The 22,592-nt window shown below is 38.9% G+C and overlaps 1 protein-coding gene across 1 annotated transcript; it reads left to right on the top strand.

The window, feature by feature from the left end:
- The first annotated feature begins 1,306 nt into the window (after positions 1–1,306).
- Positions 1,307–19,861, top strand: LOC149299735 (tetratricopeptide repeat protein 41-like). Its single transcript, XM_089486029.1, has 15 exons — positions 1,307–2,114; positions 3,376–3,580; positions 4,956–5,059; positions 5,427–5,590; positions 6,102–6,549; positions 7,228–7,476; positions 7,974–8,172; positions 8,781–8,956; positions 10,542–10,675; positions 11,103–11,283; positions 12,515–12,665; positions 13,810–13,959; positions 16,832–16,965; positions 17,364–17,487; positions 19,243–19,861. The coding sequence occupies exons 1-15, from the start codon at positions 1,307–1,309 to the stop codon at positions 19,859–19,861; spliced, it is 3,846 nt and encodes a 1,281-aa protein (XP_089342155.1).
- The last annotated feature ends 2,731 nt before the right edge of the window (positions 19,862–22,592 follow it).

Below are 22,592 nucleotides of genomic sequence, written 5' to 3'. Positions count from 1 at the left end.
GCCCGTAGTATCAAGATGTTTCTCCTTTGTAATTGGAAATCTAGGACTACTCTTTCTTTAACCAGGACTTTGGACATTCTTTTAATAGCTTTTTTAAAAGCTTTTTGAATTTCTCTAAAGCAATTCCTACACTGCAGTTTTTTGTTTTTTAAAACACTTTTACATAGTAGCCTTTGCTATTTTTTATATAGAGATCTTCTCTAATTATATATGGTGAGAAGACCTTGATAAAATCAGATAATAAAATATTATTTTACTTTATTTTCGGTGTGCAGTACCTTCATTTGGTAAGAATTTTATCTGCCATTGGAATCCAATTACAAAGGAGAAACATCTTGATACTACGGGCACAAACCATTCTACCAAAGTGTAAGTGCAACCTCATTCTTGCGGTTTCCACTTTTAAGCAATATTACACTACTGGCTTGTTTATGTGTTTTGTTTTATATATGCCGCATCCGTAATCCACCAGGCGGACGGTTGAGATATTACCCTGATCAACTCAGACTAAGTGTGAGTGCAAAATTTGGGACATATTGACTGTGAAATATATCTCTACATCTACACTATTATTTGTTTTTTGTTTTGTTGAGATACACGAGCGCCCCCTAGTGGATTTCTGACTTTGCTACTAGAATAATAATGACCAATAAGTACACAAAACAAAGTAAGAAAACACATAGGTGTTTTTTTATTGGTATTCACTGGGTATGGACTGAATTCTCCATGAAAAATAATGCAGAATTCGGAGTGGTTGATTCACTGCTTCATAAACCTGCCCTTGTGAGTCGGCCTAATTGCCTTGGCAGCTGTTACTTTCAGATACTTATTTAAAAAGTCTACAAGTTGTTTCACTATAGAAATGTGTCTGCATATACAACAAAACCTATCTTTGTATGTGCAAAGAGGATATTATGGTGACCTACAGAATGCACACTGGGTATTCTATAATTTTAGCGGAGAGAGAGGATTTGCATTATTAGTATATCACAGCAGAAGTAAATGTGTTTATCTAAACCACCAATAGCTTGAGTTGTGTGTTGTAATCAGTGTGATTATTTCGGAGACCAGATCACCTCAGGGAACCTGGGATTTTTGGTAAAATCTAGAAAAACAAGCATTATACAATCCAGTAGAAGGTTCAGGCATTGTTGGTATATTTATTTTGTTTTATTTGTGTTGCAGATATAGTGGAATCAGCTTGGATGTATGGTGTTAACCGTGGTAATTTGAAATGAACCAATAAACCTTGTTTGGAATACCGGAGAATTAAGCTTGCAACTCTAGAAGGACTCATACTCTCATCATGACGCAGGTGATCATTGAGGAGCAAAAAGACAGCTATTATTATTTTACCCATAGGCCACACATTCGACCTTATGTATGTTCAACAGTAAAAGATTTCCAAGAAGAAAGAAACTATTTGGCACATCATATATTCCCTCAGCTCAATAATTTCTCTGTATCTCGAGGGGCGTCCTTCAAACCAATTGACCTGAGGTGGACATTAGAAGAAAGCACAGATGTTAAGTCTGCTGTCCTCGAGCAGTCTCACTCAGTGTCTTCTATGCAGCTGAAACTTCGTCTTGATTACATTAACAGCTCATCACCTTTCTTTATATGCCTGCTTGGCCATACCTATGGGGAATATGTTCCAGAGACTGAAAATGGCCGTCTAGCTGTTTTTTCTGATGTCCCAGATTTTAGATCGTTATCAAGAGTGGAGCAAAATCTCATTGTGGCAGCAAAGAATGGTTACCGCTGGGTTCTAGAAGAAGATCACAGTCACTGTAGTTTGACAGAGTTGGAAATCATCCAAGCTGTATTCTTACAAGATACAAAATTTCATTACTTCTACTTCAGAGATTATGATTTTATTGACCAAGAACTACAAAAAGCCAAGGGGAATGAGAAGAAAGCCTCCATGTCTACATGCACAGCTGCAAATGAGCACGAAGAAACAAAAATATGGGAACTGAAAACAAGAATTGTGGACAGAGGCTTACCTGTAAAGTTCTTTAAAACAAAAGAGGAACTGGGGCAATTGGTGCTTAAAGATTGGTGTGATGTAATAGAAAAAGTGTATCCTCTCAGTGCGGTTCCTGCTAACCTAGGTGAGTTATATTCTTTAGAGCAGGGGTTCTCAAACTGCGGCCCTCCAGCTGCTGCAGGACTACATCTCCCATAATGCTCCTTCAGCTAAGGGGCTGGCTGAGGAGTATGGGAGATGTAGTCCTACAGCAGCTGGAGGGCCGCAGTTTGAGAACCCCTGCTTTAGAGAGACAAAAATGATACATGACACATCTGAACAGATTTCCGCGATGGACGGACCCTCGGGATGTTATATGTGAATATATTTGAATATATTTCAAAATACATATGTCTTTAACAAAATTCAGTTGTTGGTCACTTTAATTTTCCATTCACATTTGGTCTAGAATGCTATGAACCTTGTAAAAGGTATGACTTTACTGCACTTCGTGCTTGTCTCTTTATATTCTCGTGTGCCACTTATTCAAGGGACAGTGAGCAAAAAAGGTTTTATTTATTAACCCATGAATTTACACTAGGTGGTTCAGTTTTAACACGCTGACTTCATCGTGCATTAAGGCCAACCCTGGCATGTTGTTCTATGAGAAGGGCTGAGCCGACCCTGCTTATTGCACAGACCAGTTAGTGAGATGATGTTTGGTTGGCCTAATGAGATCAGGTTGCCTGATACACCCCTGTCCAATGGGCTAGTTATAAGGGATTTGTCTGATCAACCCAACCGGCCCATTTACGCTATGGAGGGCATTGCCTAACTGAAGCCCCATGTATAGCACGCTGTTCCCATGCACTGTATCTCCCCGATAGACCAAGAGCTGGGATATCACAGCAGTAAGGATGGTGGCCCCAGAGGTGGGAGCTGCCCTGGGTCAGGCCTAGGGCAACATCGAAGATAAATATTTTGTTCAGGACACGTGTGTAGCAATCCAACAAATTGGGTGGCATGGTTGGATTTACTGGGAAAAAAACAAAGGATCATCAACATCCATCTGTGCTAAACATGTTCGAAATGGGGTGTTATTCCCTGTTTCTCTGCTGGAATTCAGTGTTAATAGGCCTGGCTGTTTGTTGGAATCACTGAGACTTTGATGTTAGGAGGAACTACACAATACAACACTCTCTTCTTTTGTGACAGTAATTTTCCATTAACATACATAAAAGTTTCATACTGCTCCGCACAGTTTATCTTTCATTTAAAGCAAATATACGAGCAAGTAAGTGAAATTCCTAATGTGTATACTGGCATATAGTACCTTCCATTTTTGATTGTGGCTGTTTGTCTTCGCCTGTGATAAAAATCACTAACTCTTGTTTCTTTTTGTAAAGGTCATGAATACAGTCTTGCTCAAGCTTACCATGAAGCTTTTGCCAAAGGTCTTTGTAAAGGTTTTGTGTCCAATGAACAACTGACAAAACTGCTTACAATTCTGGATACGTTTGCTTTCAGTGCTCTGAGAAAGGAACGGTCTCCTTATTTGATCGCATCTGAGGGTATCTCTGATGTTCGCTTTTTCAACAGTGCTTCATCAAGGTACAGGATGCCACTTCGAAGAATAAATGTTCCTGTAATATGATTGGTTCCCATGCCTGCTAAATTTTTTACCGTTATTATTTTTACATGCTTCAACAGCTGATTTTTAGGATTGAACCCTACTGAACAGACTAGATTGTTAGACAATGGGCAAGGAAGGGTTCAAGCAGCCTGTAAAAAAAGGACATAGGATAGGATAGGATGAAGGGATTTGTTACGTGAATGATAGGAAAAGCAAAAATTGTTAATCCAGATTTAATGCAAATTTGACCTTGTGGTTGTCACTAGAGGAATGCATGTAGCTTCACAGCCCCTATATGGCCTCCTTGGAGCACATTGAAGCTGTGCACCAAGCTATGATGTCATGTCTCAGTCTTCTGCCTCAATGTAACGCGAGGTAGGTCCCAGCCCCGCCTCTAACCACGCCCCCTAAGGACACATCAAATATTGGTGGATACGGGGGTGCTCTACTTAGTTGACGTGTGGCAGATTTGTATAGGCAACCACGGACTGCAACAGATTTTTCCATTGCATAACTAATGAATTAAAGATTCTTTTATGGACCGTTAATGCTGTTATTGCAGTTATGATACTAATAATATTTTGTTGTGTGTATATATATATACCGTGTATATATATATATATATATATATATATATATATATATATATAATGTATGTATACAAAAAACATGTCACATACAACAATCAGGGCAGAAGAACAAACCAGTCTGGGTCCCTATAATGGTATCTTACTGTCCCCACTTTTCCCATTTTCCCTGGAGTAAAAGTGTCAGTATTTGTCCAAAGTGCAAGCTAGATATGTAGGTCTTAATATAACATTGGCCTGTCTTTAAGGCCAATTTGGCAACAAGCTACAGGGGCTCTTTTTCAAAATGAAACTGGACAAATACTAGACATTTTTGTGGAATAAGTTAGGGGAAGGTGGGACAGGAACAGTATTGCGGGTCAACCACTGCACAGTCCAGTTGCATAATGCCCATTTTTTTGTACCCTAACAGATGTTAATGCAAATGCCTTGTGGAACATGTCACTGTGCATTTGCTTATACGCATACATATTATGTAATAATAGCAAGATGCTAATTTTGCACACTGTATAGAATAAAACATTTATGTGTGGGCACATCATTTCAAATAATTCAACAGTAGTCATTAGCAGCTTTAATAGAATCCATATGAGACCCAGAACCTGCCCTTGTAAAATATAGGTGCCCTGTTTTATGTAATTATATGTAGCAATTGGTCACTTCAATCAATAGTATTTTCAACTGATATTAAATAACTCACTATAATTGAAATGCACTATAGCAAAAACGTGCAAAACTTTGTAACATGTGCTTTTCTTGCTGACAGATCACCATCAGCAGCAGAACTGAAGAAGTCCATTCTTTTGCTTCATGGCGTTCGAGGCTGCGGAAAGTCGACTCTGGTTGCTAAATGGCTCTGCTTGTTAGGAAGTATGACCCGGACATAACAGTAATCCCGTACTTTGCTGGAAGTAATGGAAGGAGGAATGACATCATCTCTTTTATGCGGCATTGCATTACACAGCTTCAGGGTGAATACTTTGGTAAGTATATCGAAACGTTTATGCTGGAGGGTATGATCTAAAACATTCATAGAGCATTAACACCATTAACATCAACAATATTCTGTAGTGTAAGGAACTGTGGCAGGGAACATGCTGGCAAGATACTGGGTATGTAACTGCATTAAAGAGGAGTATTTTAGTGTCCTATGCAGTCTAACCCACAAAGAATGCATTTTAACATACTTTGTTGCCTGGCAATAATGCAGTTTGCAATGTATTTGTTTGTGTTCTAGGTACTGACAGTCAAGATGCTTGTTCTGGCGAGAATATGACTGATGGGTTTGAGTTCCCGCTGGTTGTAGAGGCTTTTCTGGCATCCATTGCGCTGAAACCATGTGTGCTACTTTTGGATGGAATCGATGAACTTTCTGGAATTCGTGGGTTAGCGGCAGAGCAAGTAAAAAACTTTCACAAAATGTAACGCAGAAACGCAGTGTACCTTAGTTTGATGGTTTCTACATTTCAGTTGTCACTGTTAGTATGCATTACTATTACTAACCATTATTTCTATTTTTATTAGTACCTATTATCGCTGAAATGTAAAGTACTGTGCACCAGAACAAGTGTGCGCAGCCTCCAGACACAGGACCCTTTGTAATGCTTTTTTGATCATTTTTAATATGCATACACCATGCAAACAGATAAAAATACTATTTTAATAAACTACCAGTACGAAATATGTCTGATACTATAAGCTCTCCAACCAGTATTTTAACCTTTGAAATGTGTCATTAAGCTGATCATGCCTTGATGAAGTAGACATAATATTTCCACTTTGTTCTCTGTAGCGTTTTAAACGTATGAATGCTAAATATTATGGCTACCAGGGTTCTTGTTGATATTGTATATGGTGAACATGGCTTTTCAGGACAAGGTGGAAGCTCAGGCCCTGTCTTTTTCATAAATAGGCAAAAGGTTTCACATGGCTACCAGTTAACCTTCCTCGACATTGCAAAATCATTATGACTACCAACAAATCCCACCTGTCCTACAAATATATGAAGGAACGTATAGATGTGCAGATGATTGAGCTGGAGGCACTGAGCGGTGACGTTGGACTAGAGATCATTAAGAAGCAGTTAGCGATATCGGATAAACAAATTGCCCCGGATCAGCTGGAAAGCATTGTTAACAAGAAAGGAAAAATAACTCCTCTCCAACTTGCAGTCCTGGCAAGTGAGCTTTGCCTGTACCCGCAATACATGTTTGAATCCAGTTCGGCTGATGATTACCTCGATGCTCTCACCACAGAACAGATGTGGTCTTTTCTGATACAGCGGTGGGTCAAAGACTACAGCTGGACATATGAAAAATCCAAAAAGAAGAAAAAAGCTAATCACATTTTAGCGAATACAGGTAACTTACATTGATATTACTTAGAGTGTCTTCAGGAGCCCAGAGAATCCAACAAGAAAAGTAAAAGGACTAGAGCAGACATGAAATGAATTGAGAAATGTTCAGTTTTCCAATATGTGGGAAATAATTAAAGGCAAGCAAAGTCTCACATGCTCGAGTTGATTATCAACGTGAAGCTATAGGCAGGCAGAAGTGTTACCGAGTCGTGAACAATGATGCTTGCAAACCCACAATAATCTAGTAAGAGAAAAAGAGAGATTTTTCTGGTAAATTCCCACATTGGCCATTCATTAACTAAAGGTACAATGAGTTCAGCTTGACTAGCTTTTCCTAAGTAGTTCTCTGTGGCAAGTATGCATGGATTCTGATTTGGGATTTAAGATCCTTTTCACAAAACTTTTCAGGTCTATGATGAAAATAATCACATATGATCAGCTGTTTACAACAGTTTTAAGTAGGGGAAGTATGTCAAAAACCATATAGCAAATCACATGTGCTGCTGGGCACGCGTTCCTAGATAGTATTTTACATATGGTTGTTAAATGACTTTTAGTGACGGTATAACAAGAAATATGTTGTAATCATGAATATTGTATATAAAATTAGGCCATAATTAACACAATAATACCAGCTAATGTAAAGGTATTTTAATGACAGACCTTTCTCTACATCTTGCAGCACTGGCAGAAATGAAAGGTTGGGTGGTAGATGTCTTGTGTTTGCTGAGTATCTCACGGTGTGGTCTGGGTGATGACGATATCCTTCAGCTTTTGAAAAACATGGGATACCAAGATCATTTTGAAGTCACTTCAATACACTGGGCTGCCTTTCGCTCAGCAGCTTCTAAATGGATCGAGGAGAAACCTGATGGATTGCTGCACTTCTGTCATCAATCTTGTCGTTATGCTGTTGATCACTTATTTCTTGGTAAGAACCATGAACAAACGTTGCCTTTGTTTTTTCATATAAATCTATGCATCCATTGTACAGTGCTGCTGACTACGATGGCGTTATATAAAACAATAATAATACAGAAACAAAAAAATCCTAAAGGGGGTTAAGTTATACTCACTGTTCATGTCAGCAAGATCTGTCCAAAATACTCCGTAACCTGTTAACCCCTAGGCGGTCCCAAAACCCACTGAAAACAATGCATTTTGAGCCCGTACATGTACGGGCTTTGTCATGAAGGGGTTAATGGAAAGTTGTGCTGTCTAGTTGTCCTACGCAGAGTTTTGACGGCAGATTAGAACCTTTGGTCCCATTGGGTCGGTCATTAGTCTTGTCATATGTTCAAAGTAGCTGAATGCCAACCCCATGCATGTTTAAAACATTATCCTACGCCTACATCTTAAAAGTTACAGTACCACAATTTATACTTATGTTACAAAGGATGTGTATTTTAATATCATGTCTTTTTATAGGTTTAACTATGCCAGCTAGCTATAGCCTGGGTAATTCTTTCCAGAATACCATGAACAATAAGAGAAAACATTATCACCAACTTCTTATTAAGTACTTCCAGCAGATGGATTTATCAAGACGGGTTTTTGAAGAAGTTTCTTGGCACCTAAAGATGATTGGCAACCTAAGTGAGATGTATAGATTTCTTACAAACACAAGGTATTCCATCATTGTGTAAATGGACCCCAACATGATTTATATATGTTTTGAAGCCGTGGAGGGTAAATATAGAAACTTATAGCTTTTATTTCATATTCAATATTATTGTTTTCATTCATATGTTTCTTTACATTATGTATAGTAATACTTTAATGATAGAAATACCAAAATCTACTTTTTTAATTAATATATACTTTTCAGGAGGTACTTTGGGGCTCACTCGAGGTTTTAACAGGAACTGCCTTAGTTCTATTCTTCAAATAAATGCATGAAATTTCTACAACACTTCAGTGTACATTAGCTGAAGCAAGTCTCTGCTCCATAAATTACTCATGGTCCGGGACCTCTACCTGCCTCTCCTACGGTTATGTTAAAAAACGGTGGTTCTGGTATGAAATTTTATATTTCTAAGGACCTGTTTTCAAGAAGAAGAACCTAGATTTCAAGAACTTGTTGTAAATCACATGTGCACTTCAATAATTTTTTAAATATAACGCCACAGCTCTATTACATGTGAGATCTTTGACCACATACAGATTTCATAGCTAGAACAGTGTGCCAATTCTAAGGACACATAAGACCAAACCCAGTTGATCATTCCATTACAGAACTTTAGATTTAGTGTACAGAAGCACAAGGCTTGGTTACGAGATGAAGATGGACCTTATTCGTTGCTGGAAGTTTCTCCTTGCATCTGGAAATGACCCAGCTGTGGAATGGGAAAAGATGATGGACAGCAGAAGAGGTGATGTTTTGTGTTGTGAATCATTCGGTCGTAAAATCGGTTAGTGGTTGTTAATTGCTGTTTTCTCTAGGGATTGGGATAAAGGTGAGGATTAATGACTGTAATTCAGAGGACTGAATATATGATGCTATGCTATGTTTTTTGTCTTGATATGACACGAGGATTACATTGAAATGGACTTTTCAGGCTTTAGCTAGACATATCAATGCGTTTTCACATGTAAGATATTTCCATGAACGATTAGAGCTTAGAGTGGTTTCTAGGATGATATAGGCTGCTTTATTAAACGTAAACTCGGCCCTGGTTAAAAGTAGAAAACCATTAAGTTGAACCCAGAGCATATTGTTGGAAAGTTGGACCAACTCTAGAAATTGATTGTAGCTGAACTATCTTCCAAAGAAGTTTGTGGTAATACAAGGTGGCATTAAAACGGGAACAAAGCAATTCCTCTGATTGCTGACCATCATCACTGGAGTTACTTGAGATTAGTCCCACACCAGCTTATGTATATTCACTACCTTCCTCACCTTCAAGTACTATTGTATATAAGGATGGTGGATCCATGGGTTAGTCTGTAGGTCTAGCATGTGATGCCGTACTTTACATGCCTCTAGTTGCACAGATCTAGCTTTTCTGTTTCATTAGCGCACTTCTATCCCATATTCTATTCTATTCCATATTCTATATTTTATTCTTGCAATCCAGACATGGGTCCTAAGAATGAGACCATGACTTTCCCATGGTGCAACATCCTACACCATCCGTAAATGCATGCTAAGGCCTAGCTTTAACTACCCAGCAGTTCCCTACCCCATTTTCCAATCTATTGATTGTCAGTTCTTCTGCTGTTGCTTTGTACCGGTCCCTATGCCCCACGCACATCTCAGAAAGGGTCACTATATAATAAAATGAAGATATACCATATATTTATGTTAGTGTCTGGGAATGACCATTATTATTAGTTTTCAGCATGTGCCAAAATATCACTAACATTACACTAGACTAATTTCTAAGAGGCGCATATTGAATCAGTTTCTAGTAATCTGCACCCATAGGTCCTTAGTCAAAGAATCAGTTATGTTTAAAACTTTATATGGCTTTAGACAATGTGGTCTAGTAACTGTCAGGTAAAATAATGCCAAGTAACCTCCAAAACTTTATAAGAGAAGTGCAGTAGAAGTGAAAATCCAGCAGATGGCATTATGTTGCAAGTGAACTAAAAAGTTGAGGCGGCTCTGACAGGTGTAACTTGTCGCAAGGCTCCAACTTTGACAAGAAATGGTAACGCTTACAAAAAATGCATCTTGCCGAGCAGAGGCACTCTTAATGTACACCTTAATGAATGCCTCAAGTAAAAGGAAAACAGGGATATAATAGACACAGGTTCTTTACATACCATACATATCATTATGCGTGTGTAGTGATGTTTCATAGAATTTATCTGTTATTTCCTATGTAATGAATACTGCATCTTGAATTCAGAGCATTTCTCAGGCCACACACCTTAAACAAAACATTTATAACATATTTAACACATATATTTAAATGAATTTAGCAAATCTTTATTTATTTCTATTGCTTATGTTAACCTATTTTTTTTTCCCCCAACCCCATTTTCCGGCAGCTATGAATGAAGATATTAGTGAGATGGCGAAATATGGTAGTGCCATCTGCTTTGCTGCCCAGTGCCTTAAGGATATTGGAAAGACTAATCAAGCAGAGGAAATACTGTCATTTCTTGAAAGTCAACTGGAAAAAGTAAGTTAAACTGTGGAATGTGTCCGCAAAAACATTTTGATTGTAAGTTTGTCAAATAACATGCTTCTTTGCCACCTGCCAATATGCATAATGAAACAGTGACATCAGCATCATGTAACAGTTACATCAGAAGAACATGTAATTGAATAATTATGTCCCACAGGAATCTGCCAGATTAAAATATTACAGTTCCGGCAGTGAAACACACAAAAACATCATTAAGTAGAGCATGTAACCTGTGTCTGCACAGACAGCATTAAAGCATTGATATATATTATAGTGCTATAATCAGAATAAGAGAAAACACTGTGGTGTGGTTATCTTTAAGACTAGGTTACGCCCTGTAAATATTCTTGGGTTTGCGTTTACCATGTTTTCAGTAAAATGCTCAGAATTGGTTTTCCTATGTATTATCACATTTCTTTAGTGTACATTGGATAAGAAAAGTACAGAGGTTCTCATGCGGACACAGAAGTCTATTGCAGACCTATATCGAGACAGTGGATCATGGCTAAAAGCATCTATGTACTATCAGAAGGCTTTGCAGGCATTTCAAGGTTTCACTCCGGAGGACTTAGAAAATAATGAGCAGCTACTAAAACTGCAAGGTATTCAATATCATATGCATCTAATGCAACTAATACGTTCTGGTCATAATAACATTAAAGAAGAGGAGATCAAAGGGATAACTTCAAGGTGGCTTTACATCCAAGGTATCCCTAGGTGTAAATACCACAAGAATTCCCTTTCCCTGCCTTTCTGAGGGAAACAACTCCCCATGAACAAAGCCCTTGCTTTGTTGACATGAACATTTCATGGCTACTATGGACCAGGGCTTTTGCATAGATATTATCTGTTAAATATTTGTTTAATGCATAATGTATACAAAGACTTATTTAAACCCCACAGGCCAGTAAGTAAGTAGAGTATCTCTAGTATTTGGATCTATGGTCACCTCCCATGGCCACTGTACACTTTACTTTTAAGGCATCCTAGATTTTACGATTGTGTGCGCACTGTCCTCCCTACCTCCTGTTTCTGTAAGTCAAATTGTTATGTTACAAACTACTTGTTATGTCCTGTTCACCCGTTGTACAGACTGTGGAATATGATGGCCCTATATTTAACAATAAATAATATTAAGAATTAAGCAAAATGCAGAGAACCCTAATAAACACACAACAGGAATAGAGGAAACCGCACTGGGCAGTTTCCTGAACCGACAGCCACGTGTAAGCCAGTGACATTTGTGTGATCTATCATAACCCGGAGGCAGTCGGTAGGGTTATATATCCCACATCATAGATCTGTGTGTCAGAGTTCTAAATTTAAACACCGTAAGCAGCAAATGGGATCTATATAGGGCACAGATCACATCTTCTATTGGCTGCACATAAATCTGCCAACAATTTCTGTCATCCCACTTCAGTCATATGCATACGCCCCACCAATGAAGGTAGGTTATTCATTCTCCTACTTACACATAATAAAGAAGTAACTGAATTAAAACTGTTGGCTTGTCTTGTGTGCATTAACTTAAATTACGCCCTAATATATTTAATTGTGTAAACGCTATCCAATCTCAGACATGAGTGCTTGTTATATAGTTCATTTTTTTACTGTGATACAATAGAATAATCAGTAGTGACTTGAAATGTAGATTTTATTATAGCAGTCTATATCTGACCCTTCTGCACAGCCTGTTCTTACTCAGTGGCTAGGAGTAGTACAAAGCTATCACCAGATGGTCCTTATTTAATGGCCAACAAATCAAAGTTCTTATTGGAATAAAATAAATTTTAAAAAATTAACTCATGCAGCTCATGTATTTATCAACAGGTAGGTTGAAGTGTCATTTAGCTCTTTCAAATGCCATACAGTTCTCAGGGCAAATCCGGCAAGCTCTTGAAGATGCCATCAGCCATTTCCAACTGTTTTCTCCTGATCCTTATGAGCAAGCGGTACTGCAACTCTGCCAAGGTCTCTACAAGTAGGTTTTCTGTGTTAATTTGAAATAGATGCCTGTTTTCATGTGAAATTTCCATACAACACATATGATAATCAAAATTAGCTATGGAGGTCTATAAAAGGAGCATATCAACTCAAACTATTGTGACGGGTCTGTTCCGTGTTTTGCCCTGTGCTCTGTAGAGTGTTTCTATGTGGACCCAGCAGCTATGGGGTGAAAATATGGGGATAGGGTAAATATGTGTGCATACGCACGGATGATATCTGTTAGCGGGCAGCTGCAACAGTGAAAGGTAGTTTTTCTGAAAGGGATTGGTCTCACTGAAACAGAATTTTCAGTTTGCTTCTCTGATCCCTGCAATAAAAGCAATTTTGCATGATTAATACTACTTATCTCTCTTTTTTTGTGACTGTCAACCATTATGCCACCAAGAGATGTCACGTCACTAGCGCCTTGGAAACAAACTATAATAAGCTTAAAAAAAAGCCATGAATAACAGGAATAATAGACCTCACCCAGCACTGAAGGTTCTGTAATTATTCAAATGGACAATGGGTACTGCCTCGCTTTAGCGGGTGAAAAAAATAACACAAAATCAATCAATTTCACAGCAAAGGATTTAACTCTTTACTTGCTAAATGAGAAATCAATTCACTGACAACAAAAAGGGGTTAAAACACTGCCGAATGCCCTATGAACAGGTAGTGTTAGAGCTAAAGTACTGGAATATCTTCTAATAGGGCAAGCTTCAGAAATCCTTTCGCTAGTAGACCAAGACTTCAATCATTTCTGGTTCCAGCTGCTGAGGCGGAATCCCAATACAGCAACTGGTTATATGGATATGTGATCACCGCATATGTTGTGTAATAGTAGCTACTTTGATATAATGTCACACTAAGTGACTGTGGATGACTTATGTTTTATACGTGACACATTTTAAAATCAAAGTGTTGAACACCATTTTTGTGCTGTGTATGGCATGGCGAAATTTAAATGACTGCGTTGATTGTGTATTCTGAATATGGTGCTTGGGACTTGTGGGTGAAGAGCATATACTACAATAACCTTCATCCTCCCACGCCAGCAACAACCAACGCTTGTGGTTATCTCAGTAATATTTGAGGTCCTGAATGACCAAAAGAAAATCTGTTTTCTCTCATTTCAGGTTTTCAGTAGGGAACTTCTCTGAGTCGGAAAAACATCTGTGTGAAAGCTACAATATCAGATGCAATCTGCATGGAAAGAGGCACATTCTAACAGGTGAAGTGCAGGAATGTCTAGCAGATTTAAAAAGCCATCCGAGAAATGACACATAGTAAGTATTCCAAAGGAGTCTTCTGGTGTAGCGGGGCTGAGCGTTTTAACTAAACGTATGTAACTACTAGTAGTATTCCTTTTTAACACTGGACTAAAATGGATTCCCTCTACCACTTTGTAAAATACCGTTAACTGGTGAGGAGAGAGTTATATGCTGCATTGTATACTAAAGCCTGGGACTGTTTATATGTATGGTTCAGCATGTACAGAATGTAACGCCAGGTCATGTCCTCTATTTTAAGATGGTAATTGAGCAAGTGTGGATGATATGCATGCTGTAGGGATGGGTAATACGAATGCAGATTATGTAGGAATAGCAGCAATAATTCTGTTTCTCGGAGCAATGGCGTGCAGAGGGAATCAGAGCCCAAATATCACATTGCTTTTCTGCAGTACTTGTTCTGTATGAGGAACACGAAGACATGACCATTTTGTTCTTGCTAATCACACAGCTCATACTCCCCATCTCGTAGGAGCTAGTGCTGCTTAATAACATCCACTCCATACCCGGATAGCATTTATCACTGATACCAAACCAGCTTTTTTTTTTTCTTCCTCCTTTATAATGTTTTATCAACTCATGACTGATTCATGTAATGCTGATCTTCTGTATTAAATGGCACAACTACAGGTTGTGTTGTGTTTATGAAGGTTGCCTCTCGAGGCTTGATTAAAGGGACAACGTCTTTGTGCAGACCATTGGATATTACAACATATCCTGGTGTTCCACCATACTTCACGTGAAGAAGGTTTATAAATGGGCCATTTTCAAGGGAGCTCTTTGCCAGTATTATCAGTGATGAAGTTTGACTTCCATGTGTTTGATAGACCTTGTCCTAAGGGATTAACATAATTATCACTTTGCAGGGTGGCAGCTGCTGCTATATTTTACCTTTGTAAGTATACAATTACTAGAATGCTGTTTATCTCTGGGTGTATTCCTATGGAAATTTCCACACCACCGACAGGCTTCGCATTAAGCTGCTGCAACCATAGCATGTTACTTTCACACAGACAAGTATCAGACGAACACAACTGAGAACAGCAAATGCTTGATTGTTTGTCCAACGATGAATCCCCGCTCTGGGGCATCTTAGACGTTTCATTATGATGGAAAACACTTCATCAGTATATCAGACTTCTCCATCCCCTAGGGCAGCCCAGAACCAGAAAAATCGCAAGCTCAGCCTTCGGTGCCTTATCATCTATGTGTAGTGTTTAGCTTTCTAGGTACAATGAGGGATGTCCACATTTGGGCCGACATTTTACTTGTAGAGGAATCAGCAGAATTTTCAAAATGTTTGAAAGAGTAAAAATGGAAAAAAATTCTAGTTGGGTCACACATTCTATTTGCTTATCTCAGCTACTGTCTCTGCTTGTTCCCTTGACCCGTTTCTTACTTTTGTTCCCTTTTACCAGTTTCTGTGCAAGGATTCTAGCCACAATTTTGTAATACTTTTGTAGAACTGTCCCGGCCCATTTTGTTTATTGTCCTCAAATTATTATCATTTTATTTATATAGTGCCCACAATTTGCACGCTACTATATTGTACTCAACGGCCTATCTTAATACCATACCAAGTTATAGCAAATTATTATTATTGCCTTTTCACAGCAAGAGTTGCTTTAATAGAGCAATTACAGTAATATATTGAACAGCTCTGAAGTTTTCTTGTTCTTCTTATAGTGCCATTACAGTGGCTGTTCTCATAATTGTGAAAAAACAGGTTTTATAATAATATTTTAAGATGTGTTTACAAAGGGCTGTAAGAAAAGAAAACCTTTCTCTCCTCCGCTGTCTCTCAAGAAACGTTTTACTCTCTTTCTGTACCTCAATGTATTTTCCTTTCTCCAGACATACGGCTCGTGCCCCTCTCTCCCCTACATTAACCCCTTTCTTCTCTTCTTCCCAACCATTTATTACTTTTCCTGCTCCTCAACTGACACTTTCTCATCTCCCACTCTTTATGTCCCTCCCTTACATCCTTTTACACTTTCTCCATATTCCTCATTGACATTTTCTAACACCATTTTTCTTGTCTCACACCCATTTCAAATTTCAGCCGTCTCATAGTGTCTTCCAATACAGATCAATACGTTAAGCTTATTGGCAGCTTCTGCAGAGCAAATGTAGCAGAGTTTGTGGACCTCCAGACATCTAGAAGGGATCTGGCTGTGTTTGATGCCGGGACCCTTGGCTTGGCGGAACTGCCTCTTACCGACTTGCCACCAGTTTATTTGTGAAGCACAGTTTTGAAGGAAGATGTTTTGTGCAAGTTTGATATTGCAGGCATGGTTGTCTTTTTCTACTATGTATTAGACCATGCAGGGAGTTATCTCTGGGCTCTTTAAGTCTGCCCGAAACTATACCCCGTTCTTGGTTATAGCCGAATATATACACTGGGTTTCTTGAGGTCCTCCTTAGACCATATCTCTTGGGGCTCCTCCATTGGAGGTTAGGGTTGACCTCCACTGTCATGTTAAGCTTGCTGTTGCATAATAGATAGATGTCCAGGTATTTCCTTTCAATATAGCATAGAAAATGATTTATATGTCTTTTAGAGGTTTTAATAATCAGAATACTCCTGGCATAGTTACTTATATTGGTTGTTGGCATCTTTTAATTTCCAATTTGTTTTATAATAGGCTGCTTGCCGTAAGTAGTCAGTTTTGGTGTTCCAGGCCGGTACTGTGACTGAATGAAGCTTTTATTCACTCTCACTACCTCTTGAATAATGAGCTCGATGTATTATTAAAACAGCTGAATACTGTAACAACACATAACATATAGACTGATTGTCTTGCTCAGATGATTAAACATAAAAAGATTTTGCTTTCTAAATTCTAAAATCAAACGGTCATGTTCTCAGTTCCCACAGATTACAAGCACTCGAAATCTACAAAGAAGTGATAAGTATAAAAGAATCTGCTGAAGAATTGTCACAATCGGTGGAAATCAAAGACAATCTCAAACTAAGCCTGAGCACTACATTATTTAAATCAGGTAATAATGGTAATGCGAGTTGCGTAAGGACCATAAAAATGTAGCAATGCGTGTGAATTCGTGGGCAAGCTTAATTAAAATTTGCTTTCTGGAGAAACTATATTAAAGCAAGAATCTAGCTTCTTGAAATGTCTGCAAAGGAACACATTGTTCTAAGAGACTTAAAGGCAAAATGTTCTTAGGGAATTATGTATAATAACCCTAGTTTACTATGTAATCATTATCAGTAGGAAATATATCTTAAGCAAGCCATTCATTTATTAAATCCAGCTAGATTTAGGTTAATCATTTCTAAAGAACGTTGCAGTTATAATTGTTTTGTCCTGAATAACAGTTTGATTAGTATAATGGGCATTTTGTCTTTTTTTTTTTGTTTGTTTGTATTATATTTTGGCCAGGAATCCTATTATGTCAGGCGGATTTCAGAGGATGTAAGGAGGCTATTGGAATTCTGCAAAGGTCCCTCGACCTGAGAACAAGGATCTTAGGCCTTGATCATCCTTTGAGTCTTGAAGTTCAGTGGTAAGTTAGTGCCACCTACAAAGTGTAGATTTAGTGTAAAAGGAAAGGAAATTTGAATTTCCTTACTCTGCCAGGCTAAAAAAGCGTGCTTACGTTAGCCCAAGATACACCTTTTAATGTCCCTTTAAAAATAAAAAAAGAAGAATTCCATCCCTTTCAAGCAACAAAGATAAATGGTGTAGCTCTATGCACACCATGATACTATAAGAAATGAGGGGCATTGCTTAATTATGGCTAATTTAAACAAATGGCAAAACAGAAAACGTCCTGAATTACCGTATTTGCTCGATTATAAGACGACCCTGATTATAAGACGACCCCCCAAAATCTGAATATTAACTTAGGAAAAAAAGAAAAAGCCTGAATATAAGACGACCCTAAAGGAAAAAAGTTTTACCAGTAAATGTTAATTCATGTAAACTATTTTTTTTAATAAAAGCTATGATTGAGAAAAATATTTTTTTTGTTTTTATTTCTTGTATTTTCCAACCTGTCCCCCAGTTACGCACATCTGCCCCCAGGCTTGCCACTCCAATATGGCACTGTGGCCCATGATATGCCTTTTAACCCTCTATATGCCACTGTGCCCCATGGTATGCCTTTTGACCCCCTATGTGCCACTCTGCCTCCAGAAATGCCTTATACCCCTATATCCCATTCTGGCATTTAGGGGGTTAAAATGCATATTATGGGGCAGAGTGGCATATAGGGAGGTATAAGGCATTTCAGGAGGCAGAGTGGCATTAAGGGAGTTAAAAGGCATTGTATAGAGCACTCTGCCTCCAGAAATGCCTTATACCCCTATATGCCACTCTGGCATTTAGGGGGTTAAAATGCATATTATGGGGCAGAGTGGCATATAGGTGTATAAGGCATTTCAGGAGGCAGAGTGCTCTATTAAATGCCCCCTTAACGCCACTCCAGAAATGCCCTATGCCCCCATTTAACACACACACACACACTCTCCCCTCCCCTCCCCTCTCAGCCCTCTCTTACCGGTGCTTCCAGCCGGGGCAGCGGGTTGACGTCGCCTTCTGCTGCAGCCGGAAGGAGGTGGAGTTGGCAGCGGGGGTTTGTCTGCGTCCGTCGCGTATACTTTCCCCGGCTGTCAGAGATCAGAGTTCCCCGCACCGGTGCGGGGAACTCTGATCTCTGACAGTCGGGGAAGGTTTGCGCGACGGACGCAGACAACCCCCGCTGCTAGCCACACCTCCTTCCGGCTGCAGCGGACGTTGTCTACGCGGATCGCGTAGACGTCAACCCGCTGCCCCGGCAATACAGCAGGAAGCACCGGTAAGTGTGTGTATGATGGGGGGGGGGGTGAGACAGGAGGATCCAGGTCCCCTGCAGCGGTGCGGGGGATCTGGATCTTAGTCTCCTAATCAGACTCTATTTGAGGTCTGATTAGAAGACGACCCCGATTAGAAGACGAGGGGTATTTTTCAGAGCATTTGCTCTGAAAAAAACCTCGTCTTATAATCGAGCAAATACGGTACATTTTGGTTGGAGGCGGGAGATTAGGAAACATCACTGGGTATTTTAGAAAACGATAACATCAATTGCCAGGCTGAATCTATGGCAAGTGTTTTGGAGGCCAGCTGGATGATTGCATTGATTGCTGCTACACAGGAACAGCGACTTGCATGCACCTCGGTGTGGGTTTTTAAAAAAGAATCTTTGTAAGGATTTCAAATGTTGTGTATTTAGGAATAAATAAAATGCACTTGTTGATTGATGTTTCATTGTTGTGTTTAGCTGTCTTAAGAAGGTGAAATACGTTGTAAGATGTGGCAAAGGACAGTTTAAATTTGAAAGATCACCCTGTGTTATGGAAAATATATATACTCTGGACGATGGAAGACGATCAAACATTTCACCACCTACATACCTTCATGATATGGAATTTCACAGAACAAACCCAGAAGCCCTAAATTCTTCCACTCAAAGGAGCTCAAATGAGATATTAACGCACAGTAAATGGCGAGCAAAGACAGCACCGACAACTGTCTTGGAAAAGAGGAAACTGCTGGGTACCCAGGTTTTGTCCAATCAAGGCGACAGTAACTCAGGAGAGGACGGATGTGTCAAACTTGCCCCAGTATCTCCAATAACAGCATTCAAAGGAAAAAGGCTTGGTCCATTACCTTCTCGTGCAAAAAGCGCCCCTGTGTCACACCCTACGACTGTGTGTCAGACGGTAATATCTGGTCCTCTAAGCTCCATTACAGCATTGGATACATTTAGTAGCCCTGTCTCAAGGTCAAAAGAGCACATATTAACCCACAAATCTGCATGGTACCATGTGCCTGGCCGATACCCAACACTTCAGACACCCTATCCACCCAAAAGACATCAAATTCCAGATTGGGTGTGAGTCCACAGGGTTATTTAATTTAGGAGAATAAACAATGTTTTAAATAATTTATAATTGATACAGCATCTTGTGTAGTTATAGAGGAATTGAGTTGTTTGAATAAATGTCTAAAAAAAAAGTAAACTTAATCATATTGTCACTTATTATAATGACATCTGATTTTCTTGCCACCTTTCAGAGAATCCAGATTATTCACTCCTGTATTGTATACTGTGTTCCATGTTTTTTTTTAGCATCGGTGTTATATATGAAATCTTAAACGCTATTAAAAATAAAACAAAATAATGGAGATATGACACTTAACGATTGACATTTATCAAAAGAGCCTACATTTATACGTTTCCTAACATGACATTTTGTGCCTCTCCAGATTATGGAAATAACACAATGCGTTAAATGACATAGTATACTAAAGAAACCCACTTTAGTACCAAAAGACACATTTTCACAATTGTGGTAGCCTTTTACTCTTCTAGTGGACCCACTTTTGTGGACTACCATTACATGGCTGAGGGTGATGGGAGTTGCAGTCCACAAGACATCATCTGCCTTAAAAAAAAACAAAAACAAAAAAACCCCCCTAAAACTGCTTCAGAGTTTTTGCCTTTATTTTTTTTCAATTTATTTGGAGTCTTTTTTAGCTGATGGGGGTGGCTAGTTGTGGCATGGCAGCAGGGAACAGACCGTTGTTACTGTCTGCCAGCCAGCTGATCTGTGTCCAAAAAGCACGCTCGGCTCCTCACTGTGGAAACAAAACTCCAAATCATTACTTTTAATAAAAGTAAGGCCGTTTGCTTAAAAAAAGGTTAATTCCAATCTTTTTTTATCAATGTGTTAAGTTCAGACCTTTCTAACTCTGCTTTTAGATCGCAACTAAACCCTAAAATGTATTAATGTAACTAGTGCTATTTTTTGGTCAAAGGACCACATTGAATCATTTGTACTAAACGCTGCGTAAATTGTTGGCGCTATATAAATAAAAGATGATAATAATAATAATAATGTAAGTACAAATGTTTCATTAGCTTTGCGGCATTTTTTACAGTCATTGTCTAGTTTCTAGGATTTGGTTTTAGACAGGTCATGGAATCAAAAAGCATGTGTTCTTCACCTCCATCAATTTAAGGTCATTGTAATTCTATCGGGCCAAGTACAACTGAGCCACTTGAGTGGATTTGCCCCTGGGCTGATTTTTGCTAGCCCTCACTTGCAGGTTTGACTCTTAGTGGTAGATAGATGCAGAGAGAAATTGCTGGAGAGAAAATGAAGCAAGTAGAACAAGGATTGACAAACAACAAAACCTTATAAAAAGAGAGACAACATGCACAGTGTCCGACTATGAGAAAATGGGTCAGCGCCATGAGAAAAAGAAAAATGATGAAATAAAAAATGAACAGATGAAGAGACAAAAACAAAAGCTTCAGAAATGAGGACAGAAGGCGACAGAATGCAGCACGGGAATTAGGTTATTACTGGAGACAAAATTCAATGCAAAAAAAATGCTTGTATGTCACATACATAAACGCTATGACATCAATAGCATAAGAGACACCTCTATGGCTTTCAGGTATTGTTTGCCTATAGGGCAGCCACCCTACTACTACCCTTATGAAATGTGTTATCACCTGAATAATACCCATTACCAATGCCAAAACTACATCAAAAGATGGACTGGGGTGGAGCAGGGGACTTTTCTCCAAATTTGGTGGGAGTATAGAGTGATCCACCCTTTGGATGAGAGGTCACCATGCTGCAGTGAGCATGACGAGGATCTCTCCCTTTAACCTCAGATGCAATGCTACTTCCTAGTACTGGGGAATCATTAGCTTCTACTTAGCGCTCCTTAACTAAACTTCTGTTTAATGTTGCAAAATGTCTAATCCCTGTATATTGCAAAAGGCGTGAGGTCCCATTTTTAGGGACTGGGTATTTTAGGTCCATGGAGGATTTGAGCCACATTGCTTCCGATCCCATGACAGCATTCACTGTAATGTACTTCAGTTGGCTTGATTCTACTACCTCTGATGAGCTCCCCTTCTCCTCCCTCTCTTTTCTCCACAGCCTCCTCCCCCTAATAAAGTAATAAGAACCCCCTTATGGGGTAACCAAATACGAGACACCATTTGGGGTTCTAAGAACAAGGTTTTCTTATATGTTTTAAGAAGGTAACGTAAGTATTCAGTCGCATGGCAAGAATGTAAATGCGTATCCAAAACATATACTATGCGATGATGAACTTTGATATTAAATACATTGAGATTATGCTCTTCACATTTTGTTATTCCTTATCACCTAGACACCTTTCCTATTTGCCAGTTAAGGTTTATCTAGGTAAGTGTGAAACACAATGAAGGAGTAGCCACATGGGGTAATGGTATGTTTACGACCAAGTCATAAGGCTGCAACGCCCATCTAATATTTCCATGAAAGCTGGAAATTGATCATTTTTTTTGTATTTTTTTTTTATATTTTTTAAATAGTTTTATGTTTTAGTTCTTTGCAAATCTGCTACTTAGAAAGAAAACCTTTTAAAGTAACTGTGACATTACAAAGCACAGTCAAGTCCATAAACAGGGTTCCATGTAATAAAATGAGGCATCAGTCTAAGGCACACGTAGGCAAAGCACAAATGATTGTGAAATAGATTTATTGCGGGACTCTGAAGCTGTACTTCTGCACTTTGATTTGCCTTGTTTCCTTAATAGCCACACATAAGTAACATTTTATAGAG

This window comes from Sceloporus occidentalis, unplaced genomic scaffold, assembly GCF_023333645.1.
Source record: "Sceloporus occidentalis isolate IW3139 unplaced genomic scaffold, rSceOcc1.0.p SCAF_28, whole genome shotgun sequence".
Lineage (NCBI taxonomy): Eukaryota > Metazoa > Chordata > Lepidosauria > Squamata > Phrynosomatidae > Sceloporus > Sceloporus occidentalis.
This window is presented reverse-complemented; position numbering and strand designations above follow the sequence as displayed.

Coding starts and splice junctions, on each gene's coding strand:
- LOC149299735 (XM_089486029.1), top strand. CDS start 1,307: ATGACGCAGGTGATCATTGAGGAGCAAAAAGACAGCTATTATTATTTT. Junction 8,173..8,780: donor AGATTTCTTACAAACACAAG/GTATTCCATCAT, acceptor ATTCCATTACAG/AACTTTAGATTTAGTGTACA. Junction 17,488..19,242: donor TTGAGTCTTGAAGTTCAGTG/GTAAGTTAGTGC, acceptor TGTTGTGTTTAG/CTGTCTTAAGAAGGTGAAAT.